General features: G+C 37.5%; 3 protein-coding genes and 1 pseudogene across 3 annotated transcripts; all 4 read left to right on the top strand.

Annotated features, from left to right (window-relative positions):
• Positions 1–3: 3 nt before the first annotated feature.
• Positions 4–5,404, top strand: LOC137620821 (pro-resilin-like). Its single transcript, XM_068351269.1, has 2 exons — positions 4–122; positions 4,639–5,404. The coding sequence occupies exons 1-2, from the start codon at positions 4–6 to the stop codon at positions 5,387–5,389; spliced, it is 870 nt and encodes a 289-aa protein (XP_068207370.1). The 3' UTR covers positions 5,390–5,404.
• On the top strand, positions 5,397–13,386 carry LOC137620820 (pro-resilin-like). The gene is made up of 2 exons (XM_068351268.1): positions 5,397–5,515; positions 12,564–13,386. The coding sequence occupies exons 1-2, from the start codon at positions 5,397–5,399 to the stop codon at positions 13,369–13,371; spliced, it is 927 nt and encodes a 308-aa protein (XP_068207369.1). The 3' UTR covers positions 13,372–13,386.
• A 3,187-nt stretch (positions 13,387–16,573) lies between these two features.
• LOC137620819 (pro-resilin-like) lies at positions 16,574–17,406 on the top strand. Its single transcript, XM_068351267.1, has 2 exons — positions 16,574–16,595; positions 16,718–17,406. The coding sequence occupies exons 1-2, from the start codon at positions 16,574–16,576 to the stop codon at positions 17,404–17,406; spliced, it is 711 nt and encodes a 236-aa protein (XP_068207368.1).
• A 7-nt stretch (positions 17,407–17,413) lies between these two features.
• Positions 17,414–17,639, top strand: part of LOC137620818 (pro-resilin-like) — a 12,478-nt pseudogene continuing 12,252 nt past the window's right edge.

Here is a 17,639-nt window from a genome sequence, read left to right as displayed (position 1 = left end):
ACCATGAATGACCTCACTATTCTCAATCCAATGGACATTATCAAGATTCCCTACTTAATCTGTTTACCAGATAATCAAACTTATTTTATGGCTGAGAATAGACCACCGACAAACTTATGGAGGTATATTTTTGTATAATAAACACAAGCAAATAAGAAAAATATATCATTACCCAATATTACATTCACAAAATAATGTTCATGCATGCTTGTATAAATGCAGGTACATACTCCTTCATACATGAATAGATATTAAGCAAAACACATACTAAACTGAGAAATTATTTCCTGACATACACTTCGGCAAACATTTTGTTTTTAAACTAAAAGTTAACAAATCATGAAATGAACAGGAAAACTTTGTGAATAGAACAAAACGAGTACAGATACCTTTTAATCAATGTCAGATAAGGAGAGAGAGAGAGAGAGAGAGAGAGAGAGAGAGAGAGAGAGAGAGAGAGAGAGAGAGAGAGAGAGAGAGAGAGATTACGTAGATCGTGACAATGAATCTTCAGAGATAACAGTATAGTGTAAAAAACATGAACGTTACGAAATTGAGCCTTTTCATCAATGATAATTAGTTTTAGGAACGAAGTTTCAAGTCAGCAGAAAACATCTTGTAAATAATTAATGTTAAAACTTCACACTTAAAACTAATTGAAAAAAGATTTTAAAGTGATGTCTCAAATCTAATCCTTGCATCAAAGTGTTAAATAATTTTAATTTCCTTGACAAAAGTGGCGGCGCTGTTTAACAACAAAATGAACAATAAAATCCATTGCGTTTCTCCTAACTTCAGAAAGTTTAAATACCTTATGTAATATATAACTAAAACATTTATACTCTAAAATAATAACATGGGAGATGGAGTTTTTGATTATTCACAGGATATGGCAATGACCCTGACTCATAACAAGGATACCGAACGGGAGATTATTCAAGTCACATTTACATACTCTGACAGAACTTACATGAGGGTTTCGTCTTTATTGAGATGTGGAATCAGTTGTTAAGGAAGGTGAGAAGAGGCTACGTGAGAATGAAAGGGAGAAAGCATTACTCTTGTAGCCTAAAAGAAATCCTTCAACGGTGGGATTGTCAATTCTCCGTTTTAATTAATATACGCATAAAAGGGACTTGAATTCGTTCCTATTTACTATTTCATAGAAATAAAATATAATTTCTTTAATATTCATTTTTATTACCAAACCTTTAGAACAATTCATATGATGCTACATACAAATGCACACCATAAAGATCTCAGATTCTAGTTACAGCACCAACTACTGACACATTGTGCCTCATTCTCGAATGGAATACTTCCCTAGACCGTTTATTGCATTTATTTTTACTTATTATTGTAATACTTGAAGCTCCCTATTTCATTCTACAGATTTCAAACTGTAATAAATTCCCTACTTTTACGGAGGCTGACTGAATTAATACCACAATATCTTAGGAAGATACTGATTAAATAACATATTTCAAAATGCCAAGGTACGCTATCCAATAGCCACAAAGACCCCAAGCAAAAACATGAAAGGGAAGAAGGAAAAGGATAACGATAATCCACGATGGAACCTATTTACATAACTTTTGAAGAACAGCGAGAGTTGGGAAACCGGAAACGGTAACTGATAGAAAAGCTTGGCATAAGAGGAAAGTAACGATTCAACAAACCATGCCATATAAGATGACTAATTTCCCAGCAGTCATTGGTCTGACTTAATTTGTGGGACTTGAACCATAAGGGGCGGCGATGGGGCCGAAGAGATCTTTCAACGTGGGAACAAAAGTCAATGTTTAAAGCCCCTATTAAAGCCCTATTACACGTATCCGGTTTCCTACGCCCAACCTGGCCTACGGGGCCGTAGGAAAGTTCTGGCTTACGGCTAGAGCTATTACACATATTTGAACTGCCGGAGGCAAGTGGGTCAGTATGGCACTGTTTGTGGTGGAGTAGTGACATGTCTTATCTCGACGACATTCTCGTTCCTATTGCTCTAGCGTGCTACTTGAAGGTGAAAACAAGAAAAAGGAATATTTGGTTCAAACAATGGCTGCATAAACGACAAAAATACTCTCATGTTAACTTAATGAAGGAACTACCACTAGAAAAAGATGACTGGTTTAACTACATGCGAATGGATCACGACACATATTTGGAACTCTCAAGTCAGGTATCACCTTTAACAGAAAAAAGGACACTTGCATGAGAGAAGAAAATAGTCAACATGAGCGTCCTTCAGCCACTCAGACTGATGTCATACCATATGGTGAGCAATTACACGCTACGTCCTCGGTCCTGACTACGACGGCCGTACGGCCAACTTTAGTACTGGCGAAAGTTCATCCGGCCGGCCGTGGGTGAGCTTTCATATGGCCGATTTCCTATTACATGCTCCGGTTTGAACACATGCAAGCATCGCGACCGACGGCGCCGTAGGAAACCGGATAAGTGTAATGGGGCTTTACACGTATCCGGTTTCCTACGGCCAACCTGGCCTACGGCGCCGTAGGAAAATTCTGGCTTACGGCTAGAGCTATTACACATACTTGAACGGCCGGAGGCAAGTGGGTCAGTATGGCACTGTTTGTGGTGGAGGAGTGACATGTCTTATCTCAACGACATTCTAGTTCCTATTGCTCTAGCGTGCTACTTGAAGGTGAAAACAAGAAAAAGGAAGATTTGGTTCAAACAATGGCTGCATAAACGACAAAAATACTCTCATGTTAACTTAATGAAGGAACTACCACTAGAAAAAGATGACTGGTTTAACTACATGCGAAAGGATCACGACACATATTTGGAACTCTTAAGTCAGGTATCACCTTTAATAGAAAAAAAGGACACTTGCATGAGAACAGCAATTAATCAACATGAGCGTCCTTCAGCCACTCAGACTGATGTCATACCATATGGTGAGCAATTACACGCTATGTCCTCAGTCCTGACGTACGACGGCCGTACAGCCAACTTTAGTACTGGCAAAAGTTCATCCGGCCGGCCATGGGTGAGCTTTCATACGGCCGATTTGCTATCACACGCTCTGGTTTGAACATATGCTAGCGTCGCGACCGACCGCATCGTAAAAAACCGTATAAGTGAAATAGGGGCTTCAAGAGAAAATAGATTGAGGAATTTGACGGACACTCCTCAAGGGATCACTCTCTGAATAGTCAGGAACACCCACCGGAACAGTGCTTACGAAAAAAGTTATAAAGGCCCTACCTTTCAGCAGAGGAAAGTAGAATGATAAATGTACCAACTTTCTTTAATTTAATACCTTCAAAAAACCCACATCGATCCCAGACCGGGACAGGGAATGTAAACTCTTTACTGGTTAGGCCACTGTTTTTTCTGGGCAATACAGTGGAGGGTTGAGCTTACCCGGCAAACGTTCTGGTGAGTATCTATTCTGATGATAGGCTGCTGGTACTCAAACCACACACCACTACCTTTAAATGTCTAGCGTCATCAATGTTTGAGACATAATATATAATATTACATGAAGAATTTACACGATCAAATGCACACAATATATGAATTTCGAATAGGATTATATAGACTAGTACAATACATCTTCACTTCATACAAAAGACACGCAATAACAGATTCTTAGTATTACCATATGTTGCCTTTTAAAATATGTTAATTCTTATTATGTTGCATATTTTAAAAATCTGAAGTACCCGAGAGTGAGAGAGATTTTCTGGACAAGGTGGAAAAATACCTTATTTAATCTTGAAAGACAATTTCGTACTGTTCGCCATAAAAGATACAAATACCAAACAATTGGGAACAATGACCCTACTTTTAATACAAAAGTTACCAAAATATCTCATTTTAACTACAGTAAGTGCTTTCATAATCGAATGAACGCAAAGGACGAAAAAAAGAATATTCCACCATATAACAAAGCTTGAATTAAAATCTGGTCACAGAAATTGTATTCAATGACAAATTTTTGACAAAAACGAATAATTCGGAATTAATATCAATTACACTAACATTAATAGTTTTGTCAATCGATTAAGAAAACGTTCATTATTTTCATGGAGACCATTGACTAGAAATTACAGGACAATATTTCATGTACATTTTCGGAAACCTTTTCAGTTAAAAAGCACTAAATTTTGATTAAGGTTAACTGAATATGCTCTCTCTCTCTCTCTCTCTCTCTCTCTCTCTCTCTCTCTCTCTCTCTCTCTCTCTCTCTCTCTCTCGACTAAACACCAAGTACTGATTTTCACGTGGCCTTGTTTTGATGCATGACTAAAATAAGGTCATCAAGATATGAAAAAAGGAAGTCAGCGATGTCAGGTACTATATATGCCCGTGTCTAGGACCAGAATACATCACTCAGTCGATCCTCTTTGTAGCGCCTGGTCCATTCCAGCCAGATACAACATCAACGATGAAGGCCTTTGTAGTGTGTGGTGAGTAGCTATACGAAATAATGGTATAAATTTCCCTAAAGAAAATTTTATAAGTGATATAAAACATATAACAACTAAGATTTTGTTGATGAATAAACCAACGCAGAAACTATAAAAGGATCTTTTCAAATATAACTACAAAGTAACGATATTCTTTTAATGTCTGTCCAAAACTAACCTCCTTGGCCGGTCTAACAAGTTCTTCATTTCTTTGCTCGTTTATTTTTTCAGCTCTTCTCAGCCTCGCAGCTGCTGACAAACGCCCTCCTTCCAATGGCTATGGAGCACCTCCCGCAGCTCCAAGCAATGGATATGGAGCTCCACCAAGCAATGGCTATGGACCACCAAGGAACTCCTACGGTGTAGATAAGGAAATTGCTGCTTTGGCAGAGAATATTCCCGGCGGTGGAGTTCCTGGTCAAGACTACCCTATCTTGGCCTCCGTCCCTGATACTCGTTTCTCCTGCGATGCTCAAAATGTACCTGGTTATTATGCCGACACTGACCGTCAGGCTCGCTGCCAGGTCTTCCACATCTGCCAGGACAGGCCCAATGGACGCCGTCAGCAGGACTCTTTCCTCTGCCCCAACGGCACCATCTTCAACCAACAGTATCTTGTTTGTGATTGGTGGTTCAACTTCGACTGTGCTGATGCTCAAGACTTCTATTCAGTCAACGAACTCATTGGGGTTGTCGCCTATGACCCTTATGGTAAACATACCAATGGCAACGGTAATGCAAATAATGGCTACGGTTCAAATGGCAATGGAAATGGAAGAAAAAACGAGAACGTAAACAATGGAAATGGAAAAATGAATGGTAATGGTTATGGTTCCAATGGCAATGGTGCAAGTGCTGGTCTCAGTAACGGTTATGGAGCCCCTGCAGCTCCTAGCAACGGATACGGAGCTCCTCCATCAGTTTCAGATTCCTATGGAACTCCTTTCTAAGTCAACCATGAATGACCTCACTATTCTCAATCCAATGGACATTATCAAGATTCCCTACTTAATCTGTTTACCAGATAAACAAACTTATTTTATGGCTGAGAATAGACCACCGACAAACTTATGGAGGTATATTTTTGTATAATAAACACAAGCAAATAAGAAAAATATATCATTACCCAATATTACATTCACAAAATAATGTTCATGCATGCTTGTATAAATGCAGGTACATACTCCTTCATACATGAATAGATATTAAGCAAAACACATACTAAACTGAGAAATTATTTCCTGACATACACTTCGGCAAACATTTTGTTTTTAAACTAAAAGTTAACAAATCATGAAATGAACAGGAAAACTTTGTGAATAGAACAAAACGAGTACAGATACCTTTTAATCAATGTCAGATAAGGAGAGACAGAGAGAGAGAGAGAGAGAGAGAGAGAGAGAGAGAGAGAGAGAGAGAGAGAGAGAGAGAATTACGTAGATCGTGACAATGAATCTTCAGAGATAACAGTATAGTGTAAAAAACATGAACGTTACGAAATTGAGCCTTTTCATCAATGATAATTAGTTTTAGGAACGAAGTTTCAGGTCAGCAGAAAACATCTTGTAAATAATTAATGTTAAAACTTCACACTTAAAACTAATTGAAAAAAGATTTTAAAGTGATGTCTCAAATCTAATCCTTGCATCAAAGTGTTAAATAATTTTAATTTCCTTGACAAAAGTGGCGGCGCTGTTTAACAACAAAATGAACAATAAAATCCATTGCGTTTCTCCTAAACTTCAGAAAGTTTAAGTACCTTATGTAATATATAACTAAAACATTTATACTCTAAAATAATAACATGGGAGATGGAGTTTTTGATTATTCACAGGATATGGCAATGACCCTGACTCATAACAAGGATACCGAACGGGAGATTATTCAAGTCACATTTACATACTCTGACAGAACTTACATGAGGGTTTCGTCTTTATTGAGATGTGGAATCAGTTGTTAAGGAAGGTGAGAAGAGGCTACGTGAGAATGAAAGGGAGAAAGCATTACTCTTGTAGCCTAAAAGAAATCCTTCAAAGAACAGGGATACAGACAACGGTGGGATTGTCAATTCTCAGTTTTAAGTAATATACGCATAAAAGGGACTTGAATTCGTTCCTATTTACTATTTCCTAGAAATAAAAAAAAATTTCTTTAATATTCATTTTTATTACCAAACCTTTAGAACAATTCATATGATGCTACATACAAATGCACACCATAAAGATATCAGATTCTAGTTACGGCACTAACTACTGACACATTTTGTCTCATTCTCTAATGGAATACTTCCCTAGACCGTTTATTGCATTTATTTTTACTTATTATTGTAATACTTGAAGCTCCCTATTCCATTCTACAGATTTCAAACTGTAATAAATTCCCTACTTTTACGGAGGTTGACCGAATTAATACCACAATATCTTAGGAAGATACTGATTAAATAACATATTTCAAAATGCCAAGGCACGCTATCCAACGGCCACAAAAACCCCAAGCAAAAACATAAAAGGGAAGAAGGAAAAGGATAACGATAATCCACGATGGAACCTATTTACATAACTTTTGAAGAACCACGTGAGTTGAGAAACCGGAAACGGTAACTGATATAAAAGCTTGGCATAAGAGGAAATGAAAGATTCAACAAACCATGCCATATAAGAAGACTTATTTCCCAGCAGTCATTGGTCTTACTTAATTTGTGGGATTTGAACCATAAGGGGCGGCGATGGGGCCGAGGAGATCTTTCAACGTGGGAACGAAAGTCAATGTTTAAAGAGAAAATAGATTTACGAATTTGACGGAGAGGCCCCAAGGGATCACTGTCTGAATAGTCAGCAACACTCACCGGAACAGTGCTTACGAAAAAAGTTATAAAGACCCTACCTTTCAGCAGAGGAAAGTAGAATGATATATGTACCAACTTTCTTTAATTTAATACCTTCAAAGAACCCGAATCGATCCCAGACCGGGACAAGGAGTGTAAACTGTTTACTGGTTAGGCCGCTGTTTTTTCTGGGCAACACAGGGGGGGGGGTTGAGCTTAAGGGTATCTGACACTTGCACGCATTCGTGGCACGCACTGGCATGCATTGATGCGCGAACTCGCGTGAACGAGTCGTGAAAATGTCGTGAACAGTGCTGGAACTCGCGTGCCAGAGCGTACCAATGCGTGCCATGCGTGTCAATTCTCAGTTTTAAGTAATATACGCATAAAAGGGACTTGAATTCGTTCCTATTTACTATTTCCTAGAAATAAAATATAATTTCTTTAATATTCATTTTTATTACCAAACCTTTAGAACAATTCATATGATGCTACATACAAATGCACACCATAAAGATATCAGATTCTAGTTACGGCACTAACTACTGACACATTTTGTCTCATTCTCTAATGGAATACTTCCCTAGACCGTTTATTGCATTTATTTTTACTTATTATTGTAATACTTGAAGCTCCCTATTTCATTCTACAGATTTCAAACTGTAATAAATTCCCTACTTTTACGGAGGTTGACCGAATTAATACCACAATATCTTAGGAAGATACTGATTAAATAACATATTTCAAAATGCCAAGGCACGCTATCCAACAGCCACAAAGACCCCAAGCAAAAACATAAAAGGGAAGAAGGAAAAGGATAACGATAATCCACGATGGAACCTATTTACATAACTTTTGAAGAACCACGTGAGTTGAGAAACCGGAAACGGTAACTGATATAAAAGCTTGGCATAAGAGGAAATGAAAGATTCAACAAACCATGCCATATAAGAAGACTTATTTCCCAGCAGTCATTGGTCTTACTTAATTTGTGGGATTTGAACCATAAGGGGGCGGCGATGGGGCCGAGGAGATCTTTCAACGTGGGAACGAAAGTCAATGTTTAAAGAGAAAATAGATTTACGAATTTGACGGAGAGGCCCCAAGGGATCACTGTCTGAATAGTCAGCAACACTCACCGGAACAGTGCTTACGAAAAAAGTTATAAAGACCCTACCTTTCAGCAGAGGAAAGTAGAATGATATATGTACCAACTTTCTTTAATTTAATACCTTCAAAGAACCCGAATCGATCCCAGACCGGGACAAGGAGTGTAAACTGTTTACTGGTTAGGCCGCTGTTTTTTCTGGGCAACACAGGGGGGGGGGGGGGGTTGAGCTTAAGGGTATCTGACACTTGCACGCATTCGTGGCACGCACTGGCACGCATTGATGCGCGAACTCGCGTGAACGAGTCGTGAAAATGTCGTGAACAGTGCTGGAACTCGCGTGCCAGAGCGTACCAATGCGTGCCATGCGTGTCAATTCTCAGTTTTAAGTAATATACGCATAAAAGGGACTTGAATTCGTTCCTATTTACTATTTCCTAGAAATAAAATATAATTTCTTTAATATTCATTTTTATTACCAAACCTTTAGAACAATTCATATGATGCTACATACAAATGCACACCATAAAGATATCAGATTCTAGTTACGGCACTAACTACTGACACATTTTGTCTCATTCTCTAATGGAATACTTCCCTAGACCGTTTATTGCATTTATTTTTACTTATTATTGTAATACTTGAAGCTCCCTATTTCATTCTACAGATTTCAAACTGTAATAAATTCCCTACTTTTACGGAGGTTGACCGAATTAATACCACAATATCTTAGGAAGATACTGATTAAATAACATATTTCAAAATGCCAAGGCACGCTATCCAACGGCCACAAAAACCCCAAGCAAAAACATAAAAGGGAAGAAGGAAAAGGATAACGATAATCCACGATGGAACCTATTTACATAACTTTTGAAGAACCACGTGAGTTGAGAAACCGGAAACGGTAACTGATATAAAAGCTTGGCATAAGAGGAAATGAAAGATTCAACAAACCATGCCATATAAGAAGACTTATTTCCCAGCAGTCATTGGTCTTACTTAATTTGTGGGATTTGAACCATAAGGGGCGGCGATGGGGCCGAGGAGATCTTTCAACGTGGGAACGAAAGTCAATGTTTAAAGAGAAAATAGATTTACGAATTTGACGGAGAGGCCCCAAGGGATCACTGTCTGAATAGTCAGCAACACTCACCGGAACAGTGCTTACGAAAAAAGTTATAAAGACCCTACCTTTCAGCAGAGGAAAGTAGAATGATATATGTACCAACTTTCTTTAATTTAATACCTTCAAAGAACCCGAATCGATCCCAGACCGGGACAAGGAGTGTAAACTGTTTACTGGTTAGGCCGCTGTTTTTTCTGGGCAACACAAGGGGGGGGGTTGAGCTTAAGGGTATCTGACACTTGCACGCATTCGTGGCACGCACTGGCACGCATTGATGCGCGAACTCGCGTGAACGAGTCGTGAAAATGTCGTGAACAGTGCTGGAACTCGCGTGCCAGAGCGTACCAATGCATGCCATGCGTGCCCAGAACTTTGAATTGTTTAAAGCTTGTGGCACGCATTGGCACGCACAAAATAGTCGTGAAATAGTCGTGAACGATACGCCAACTGGAGTGAACTGGAGTGAACAGTGTGGGAACTGGCGTGAACTGGAGTGACCGATGCGGGAAGTGGCGTGAACTTTATACTGAAGAAAAACCAAAAGGAAACGAAAAAATTTATGAAAAGGAAACAAAAATAAACCTAATAAATTTTTATTTTTGGTGTTTTGATGTTAAAAAAAATGATATCTTATTTCAAACTATTTCTATAACTTTATAACTAAGAGAAACAAAAAGGAAACGAAAAAATTAATGAAAAGGAAAGAAAAATAAACCTAATAAATTTTTATATTTGCTGGTTTAATGTGAAAAAAAATTATATCTTATTTCAAACTATTTCTATAACTTTATAATGAAGAGAAACAAAAAGGAAACGAAAAAATTAATGAAAAGGAAAGAAAAATAAACCTAATAAATTTTTATATTTGCTGTTTTAATGTGAAAAAAAAATGATTTCTTATTTCAAACTATTTCTATAACTTTATAATGAAGAGACAAAAAGGAAACGAAAAAAAATTAATGAAAAGGAAAGAAAAATATAAACCTAATAATTGTTTATATTTGCTGTTTGAATGTAAAAATAAAATAATGTCTTATTTCATGCACACACTTATTTTCCTCTATTACCAATCAATAGCCAAAACTTTTGTTTTAAATAAAAATGAACTGAAAAATAAACCCAAGAAATTTTTAAGTTTGCTGTTTGAATGTAAAAATAAAATGTTTTATTTCATCAACATACTTATTCTTTTTTATTACCTTAAAATGAAGAGCAAAACAAATTTTTTCTGTTTGCTGTTTTAATGTAAAAATAAAATGATTTCTTATTTCAACACACTTTTTTCTCTATTACCTTAAAATCAACAGCCTAAAAACTTTTCATGTTTGCTGCTTTTAATGTTAAAATAAAATGCTTTCTTAATACTTGTACATATTTTATGTCTGCTATTTATATGTAAATCAAATGCTTTCTTATTGAAACAAAAATAAAGGGCAACAAAAAATTCAAACGAAAAAGATACGTTTCTTCTCCTCAATGCAATGGTGTCTCTGACAGAAAGCATTGTTGTCTCTTCCGAGGCCAATCCAAGAATGTCCTCGGGTTGGAGAAGCCCTGCTTTTATATGGAGTGGCCAATTCGTGAACTGGCGTGAACTGGCGTGAACGATGCGAGAACGATGCGGAATGATGAGCGAACCCGCATGAAAGTGTCGTGAACTTCTCGTGAACTACGCGTGCCAATTCGTGCCACCGCATGAACGTCGCGTGAACGTCGCGTGAACGATATGCGAACTGGAGTGAACTGGTCGTGAACAGTGCGGGAAAAACACCAGTGCGTGCCACAAAGATCACACTGGCAAGCATCAATGCGTGCCAGTGCGTGGCAAAAATGCGCGCAAGTGTCAGGTAGGATTTACCCGGCAAACGTTCTGGTGAGTATCTATTCTGATGATAGGCTACTGGTACTCAAACCACACACCACTACCTTTAAATGTCTAGCCTCAGCAATGTTGGAGACATAATATATAATATTACATGAAGAATTTACATTATCAAATGCACACAATATATGAATTTCGAATAGGATTATGTAGACTAGTACAATACATCTTCGCTTCATACAAAAGACACACAATAACAGATTCTTAGCATTAACATATGTTGCCTTTTAAAATATGTTCTTAATTCTTATTATGTTGTATATTTTTAAAATCGGAAGTACCAGAGAGAAAGAGATTTTTGGGACAAGGTGGGGAAATACCTTATTTAATCTTGAAAGACAATTTCGTACTGTTCGCCATAAAAGATACAAATACCAAACAATTGGCAACAATGACCCTACTTTTAATACAAAAGTTACCAAGATATCTCATTTTAACTACATTAAGTGCTTTCATAATCGAATGACCCCAAAGGACGAAAAAAAGAATATTCCACCATATAACAAAGCTTGAATTAAAATCTGGTCACAGAAATTGTATTCAACGACAAATTTTTGACAAAAACGAATAATTCGGAATTAATATCAATTACACTAACATTAATAGTTTTGTCGGTTGATTAAGAAAACGTTCAGTATTTTCATGGAGACCATTAACTAGAAATTACAGGACAATACTTCATGTACATATTCGGACACCTTTTCAGTTAAAGAGCAATAATTTTGATTAATGTTAACTGAATATGCTCGCTCTCTCTCTCTCTCTCTCTCTCTCTCTCTCTCTCTCTCTCTCTCTCTCTCTTCTCTCTCTCTCTCTCTCTCTCTCCAATCGACGAAACACCAAGTACTGATTTTCACGTGGCCTTGTTTTGATGCATGACTAAAATAAGGTCATCGAGATATGAAAAAAGGAAGTCAGCGATGTCAGGTACTATATATGCCCGTGTCTAGGACCAGAATACATCACTCAGTCGATCCTCTTTGTAGCGCCTGGTCCATTCCAGCCAGATACAACATCAACGATGAAGGCCTTTGTAGTGTGTGGTGAGTCTATTCGAAATAATGGTATAAATTTCCCTCATGAAAATTTTAAAAGTGATATAAAACATATAACAACTAAGATTTTGTTGATGAATAAACCAACGCAGAAACTGAAAAAGGATTTTTTTCAAATATAACTACAAGGTACCGATATTCTTTTAATGTCTGTCTAAAACTAACCTCTTTGGTCGGTCTAACAAGTTCTTCATTTCTTTGCTTGTTTATTTTTTCAGCTCTTCTCAGCCTCGCAGCTGCTGACAAACGCCCTCCTTCCAATGGCTATGGAGCACCTCCCGCAGCTCCAAGCAATGGATATGGAGCTCCACCAAGCAATGGTTATGGACCACCAAGGAACTCCTACGGTGTAGATAAGGAAATTGCTGCTTTGGCAGAGAATATTCCCGGCGGTGGAGTTCCTGGTCAAGACTACCCTATCTTGGCCTCCGTCCCTGATACTCGTTTCTCCTGCGATGCTCAGAATGTACCAGGTTATTATGCCGACACTGACCGTCAGGCTCGCTGCCAGGTCTTCCACATCTGCCAGGACAGGCCCAATGGACGCCGTCAGCAGGACTCTTTCCTCTGCCCCAACGGCACCATCTTCAACCAACAGTATCTTGTTTGTGATTGGTGGTTTAACTTCGACTGTGCTGATGCTCAAGACTTCTATTCAGTCAACGAACTCATTGGAGTTGTCGCCTATGACCCTTATGGCAAACATACCAATGGCAACGGTAATGCAAATAATGGCTACGGTTCAAATGGCAATGGAAATGGAAGAAAAAACAAGAATGGAAACAATGGAAACGGAAAAATGAATGGTAATGGTTATGGTTCCAATGGCAATGGTGCAGGTGCTGGTCTCAGTAACGGTTATGGAGCCCCTGCAGCTCCTAGCAACGGATACGGAGCTCCTCCATCAGTTTCAGATTCCTATGGAACTCCTTTCTAAGTCAACCATGAATCACCTCACTATTCTCAATCCAATGGACATTATCAAGATTCCCTACTTAATCTGTTTAACGGATAAACAAACTTATTTTATGGCTGAGAATAGACCACCGACAAACTTATTGAGGTATATTTTTGTATAATAAAAACAAGCAAATAAGAAAAATATATCATTACCCAATATTACATTCACAAAATGATGTTCTTGCATGCTTATATAAATGCAGGTACATACTCCTTCATACATGAATAGATATGAAACAAAACAGATACTTTATTGAGACATTATTTCCTGATATACACTTTGACAAACATTATTTTTTAAAACTAAAGGTTACCAAAGCATTGAAATAAGCAGGAAAGTTTTGTGAATAAAACAAAATGAGTACAGACATATTTTAATTAATGTCAGAGAGAGAGAGAGAGAGAGAGAGAGAGAGAGAGAGAGAGAGAGAGAGAGAGAGAGAGAGAGAGAGAGATTACGTATATCGTGACAATGAATCTTCACAGAGATAACAGTAGTGTAAAAAAAAATAAACGTTACTAATTTGAGCCTTTTTATCAATAATAATTGGTTTTAGGAAAGAAATTTCAAGTCAGCAGAAAAAGATCATGTAATTATTTAATGTTGAAACTTCACATCTAAAACTAATTGGAAAAGGAAATAGGAATGTCTCAATGTTTCACAACAAATAAACATGCGAAATCCATTGCATTCCACCTAAACTTTAGCCTTTTTATATGCATTTTGTAATTCATAACCAAAACATTTTCACTGTAAAATAATATCAAGGGAGATGGAGTCTTTAATTATTCATAAGATATGGCAATGACCCTGACTCATAATAATGATTACCGAACTGGAGATTATTCAAGTCATATTCACATACTCTGAAAGAACTGACAAGAGGGTTTTGTCATTTATTGAGAGGTAGAATTAGTTGTTGAGGAAGGTGTGAAGTGATCACGTGAAAATGATAGGAATCCCTCAAAGAACAGGGATATAGATAACAGTGGGGTTGTCAATACACCGTTTTAAGTAACATACGCCTAAATGGGACATGAATTACTTTCTACTTCGCTATTTCTAAAAAAAAAAAATAAATAAAAATAAAATATAAAGATAAATATAAATAAAAAAATAAAATATAAATTTTTCAAGATTCATTTTTGTTACCAACCCTTTAGAACAACTCATATTGGTGCTATAGGTGTATACACAAAAGCACACCTTAAAGATCTCAAACTTTATTTTCGGCACCAATTACTGACTGAACCATTGTGTCTCATTGTCCAATGAAATACTTCCCTAGACCGTTTATTGCATTTATTTTTACTTATCATTGTAATACTTGAAGCTCCTTATTTCATTCTACAGATATAAAACTGTAATAAATTCCCTACTTTAACAGAGGCTGGCTGAAGTAATACCACAATATCCTATGAGGACACTAATTACATAATCATACTTCAAAATGCCAAGACATGCTATCCTTCGGCCAAAAAACCCAAGGCAAAGACATGAAAGAGAAGAAGAAAACAGATAACGATTAACAGGATGGAACCAATTTACATAACACTTGAAGAACCTCGTGAGTTGAGAAACCGGAAACGGTCACTGATTTAAAAGCTTGGCATTAGTGGAAGTGAATAATTCAACAAACCATGAAATATAAGATGACTAACTTCCTTGCAGTCAATAGTGTGACTTGATTTGTGGGATAAGAACTATTCAGCGATGGGACCGAGGAGACCTTTCAGCGTTGAAACAAAAGTCGAGGAGACCTTTCAGCGTTGAAACAAAGTCGAGGAGACCTTTAAGCGTTGAAACAAAGTCGAGGAGACCTTTAAGCGTTGAAACAAAAGTCGAGGAGACCTTTCAGCGTTGAAACAAAAGTCGAGGAGACCTTTCAGCGTTGAAACAAAGTCGAGGAGACCTTTCAGCGTTGAAACAAAAGTCGAGGAAACCTTTCAGCGTTGAAACAAAAGTCGAGGAGACCTTTCAGCGTTGAAACAAAGTCGAGGAGACCTTTCAGCGTTGAAACAAAAGTCGAGGAAACCTTTCAGCGTTGAAACAAAAGTCAATGTTGAAATAGATGATAGCTTGATGGATTTGACGGAGATGGCCCAAGGAATCACTCTCTGAACTGAGAGGAAGACTGACACAGTCAATAGAGAGAGATTGCACTGACCTCATCAGTGATTACAGAAAAAGTGATAAAGAACCAACTTTTCAGTCGAGGAAGGTGGATATGAGATATGTACTAAATTCCTTTGATTCAATACTTTCAAAGTAACCTTTAAATGTCTAGTCCTCCATGTTTGAAACATTGCACATAATCATACACGAAGAACATACACGAACAAATGAAAAACTATATGAATACCGGATAGAATTATATAGAAACTAGTACAACATTTATTCTTCGTCGCTTCACAAAAACGATTCACAACAACAGATTTCTAGCATTATCGTCTGTTGCATATTCAGAAATATTCTTAATATCCTAGTACTTTCTCGTCAAAATCGGAAGTACCAAAGAAAAATAAGTTATGGGAAAAGAGGTGCTAAAATACCTTACTTGATCATGAAGGACAATTTCATACTGTTTCGCATAAAACATATAAATACAAAACATTTGGATGCAATGATCCATATTTTAATATAAAAGTTACCTAAATATTCCATTTTAATTAACAACAAGTGCTTTCATATTCGAATTACCACTAATGAACGAAAAAAAAATATTCCAGGATATAACGTTTGTATTACAATTTTGACGCAAAATTGGATTCAACGTCAATTTTTGACAAAAAACAAAAACATTTCAATCTATATCAAGTACACAAACAGTACTAGTTTTGTCGATCGATACAAAAACCATTCAGTATTATCATGGGGACCATTAAGTAGAAATCAAAAGACTAAATTTCAAGTACATATTCGGAAACCTTTCAAATTGGAAAACATTAAATTCTAGTTAATTTTAACTCTCTCTCTCTCTCTCTCTCCACGAAACACCAAATACTGCATTTCCCGTGGCCTTGTTTTAATGCATGACTAAAACAAGGTCATCCAGATAAGCAAAAAAGGAAGTCACCGAGTCGGGTACTATATAAACCTGCGTCTCGGATCAGAACACATCACTCAGTTCATCACCTCTAAAGCTCCTGGTCCATTCCAACGAAATACAGCCGTGACGATGAAGGCCTTTGTAGTGTGTGGTAAGTAGCTATCAAATAAGACTTACTTTAGAAAACTGATATCTCTTTTCAATGGAGGCAAAAAAATTCTACACTTAAATATTAAATGCAAATTATATTGTTTCCATTTTGTCTTTTTTCAGCTCTTCTTAGCGTTGTAGCTGCAGACAAACGCCCAAGCAATGGATATGGAGCTCCACCAAGCAATGGCTATGGACCACCAAGGAACTCCTACGGTGTAGATAAGGAAATTGCTGCTTTGGCAGAGAATATTCCCGGCGGTGGAGTTCCTGGTCAAGACTACCCTATCTTGGCCTCCGTCCCTGATACTCGTTTCTCCTGCGATGCTCAGAATGTACCTGGTTATTATGCTGACACTGACCGTCAGGCTCGCTGCCAGGTCTTCCACATCTGCCAGGACAGGCCCAATGGACGCCGTCAGCAGGACTCTTTCCTCTGCCCCAACGGAACCATCTTCAACCAACAGTATCTTGTTTGTGATTGGTGGTTCAACTTCGACTGTGCTGATGCTCAAGACTTCTATTCAGTCAACGAACTCATTGGGGTTGTCGCCTATGACCCTTATGGTAAACATACCAATGGCAACGGTAATGGAAATAATGGGTATGGATCTAATGGCAATGGAAATGGAAGAAAAAACAAGAACGGAAACAATGGAAACGGAAGAATGAATGGTAATGGTAATGGTTATGGTTCCAATGGCAATGGTGCAGATGCTGGTCTCAGTAACGGTTATGGAGCCCCTGCAGCTTCTAGCAACGGATACGGAGCTCCTCCATCAGTTTCTGATACCTATGGAACACCTTTCTAAGTCAGCCATGAATGACATCACTATTCTCAATTCGATGGACATTATCATGAATTTTTACTCAATATGCTTAACGGGTAAGCAACTTTCATATATGCCAGAGAATAGTCCACCGACAACCTTATGAATGTATATTTTTGTAAAATAAACGCAAGCAAATAAGAAAATCATATTATTTCCAATACTTTTTATGAAAAAACAATGATTATGTATGCTTATATACATGCATGTACACA

Source organism: Palaemon carinicauda, chromosome 27 (genome assembly GCF_036898095.1).
Source record: "Palaemon carinicauda isolate YSFRI2023 chromosome 27, ASM3689809v2, whole genome shotgun sequence".
NCBI lineage: Eukaryota > Metazoa > Arthropoda > Malacostraca > Decapoda > Palaemonidae > Palaemon > Palaemon carinicauda.
This window is presented reverse-complemented; position numbering and strand designations above follow the sequence as displayed.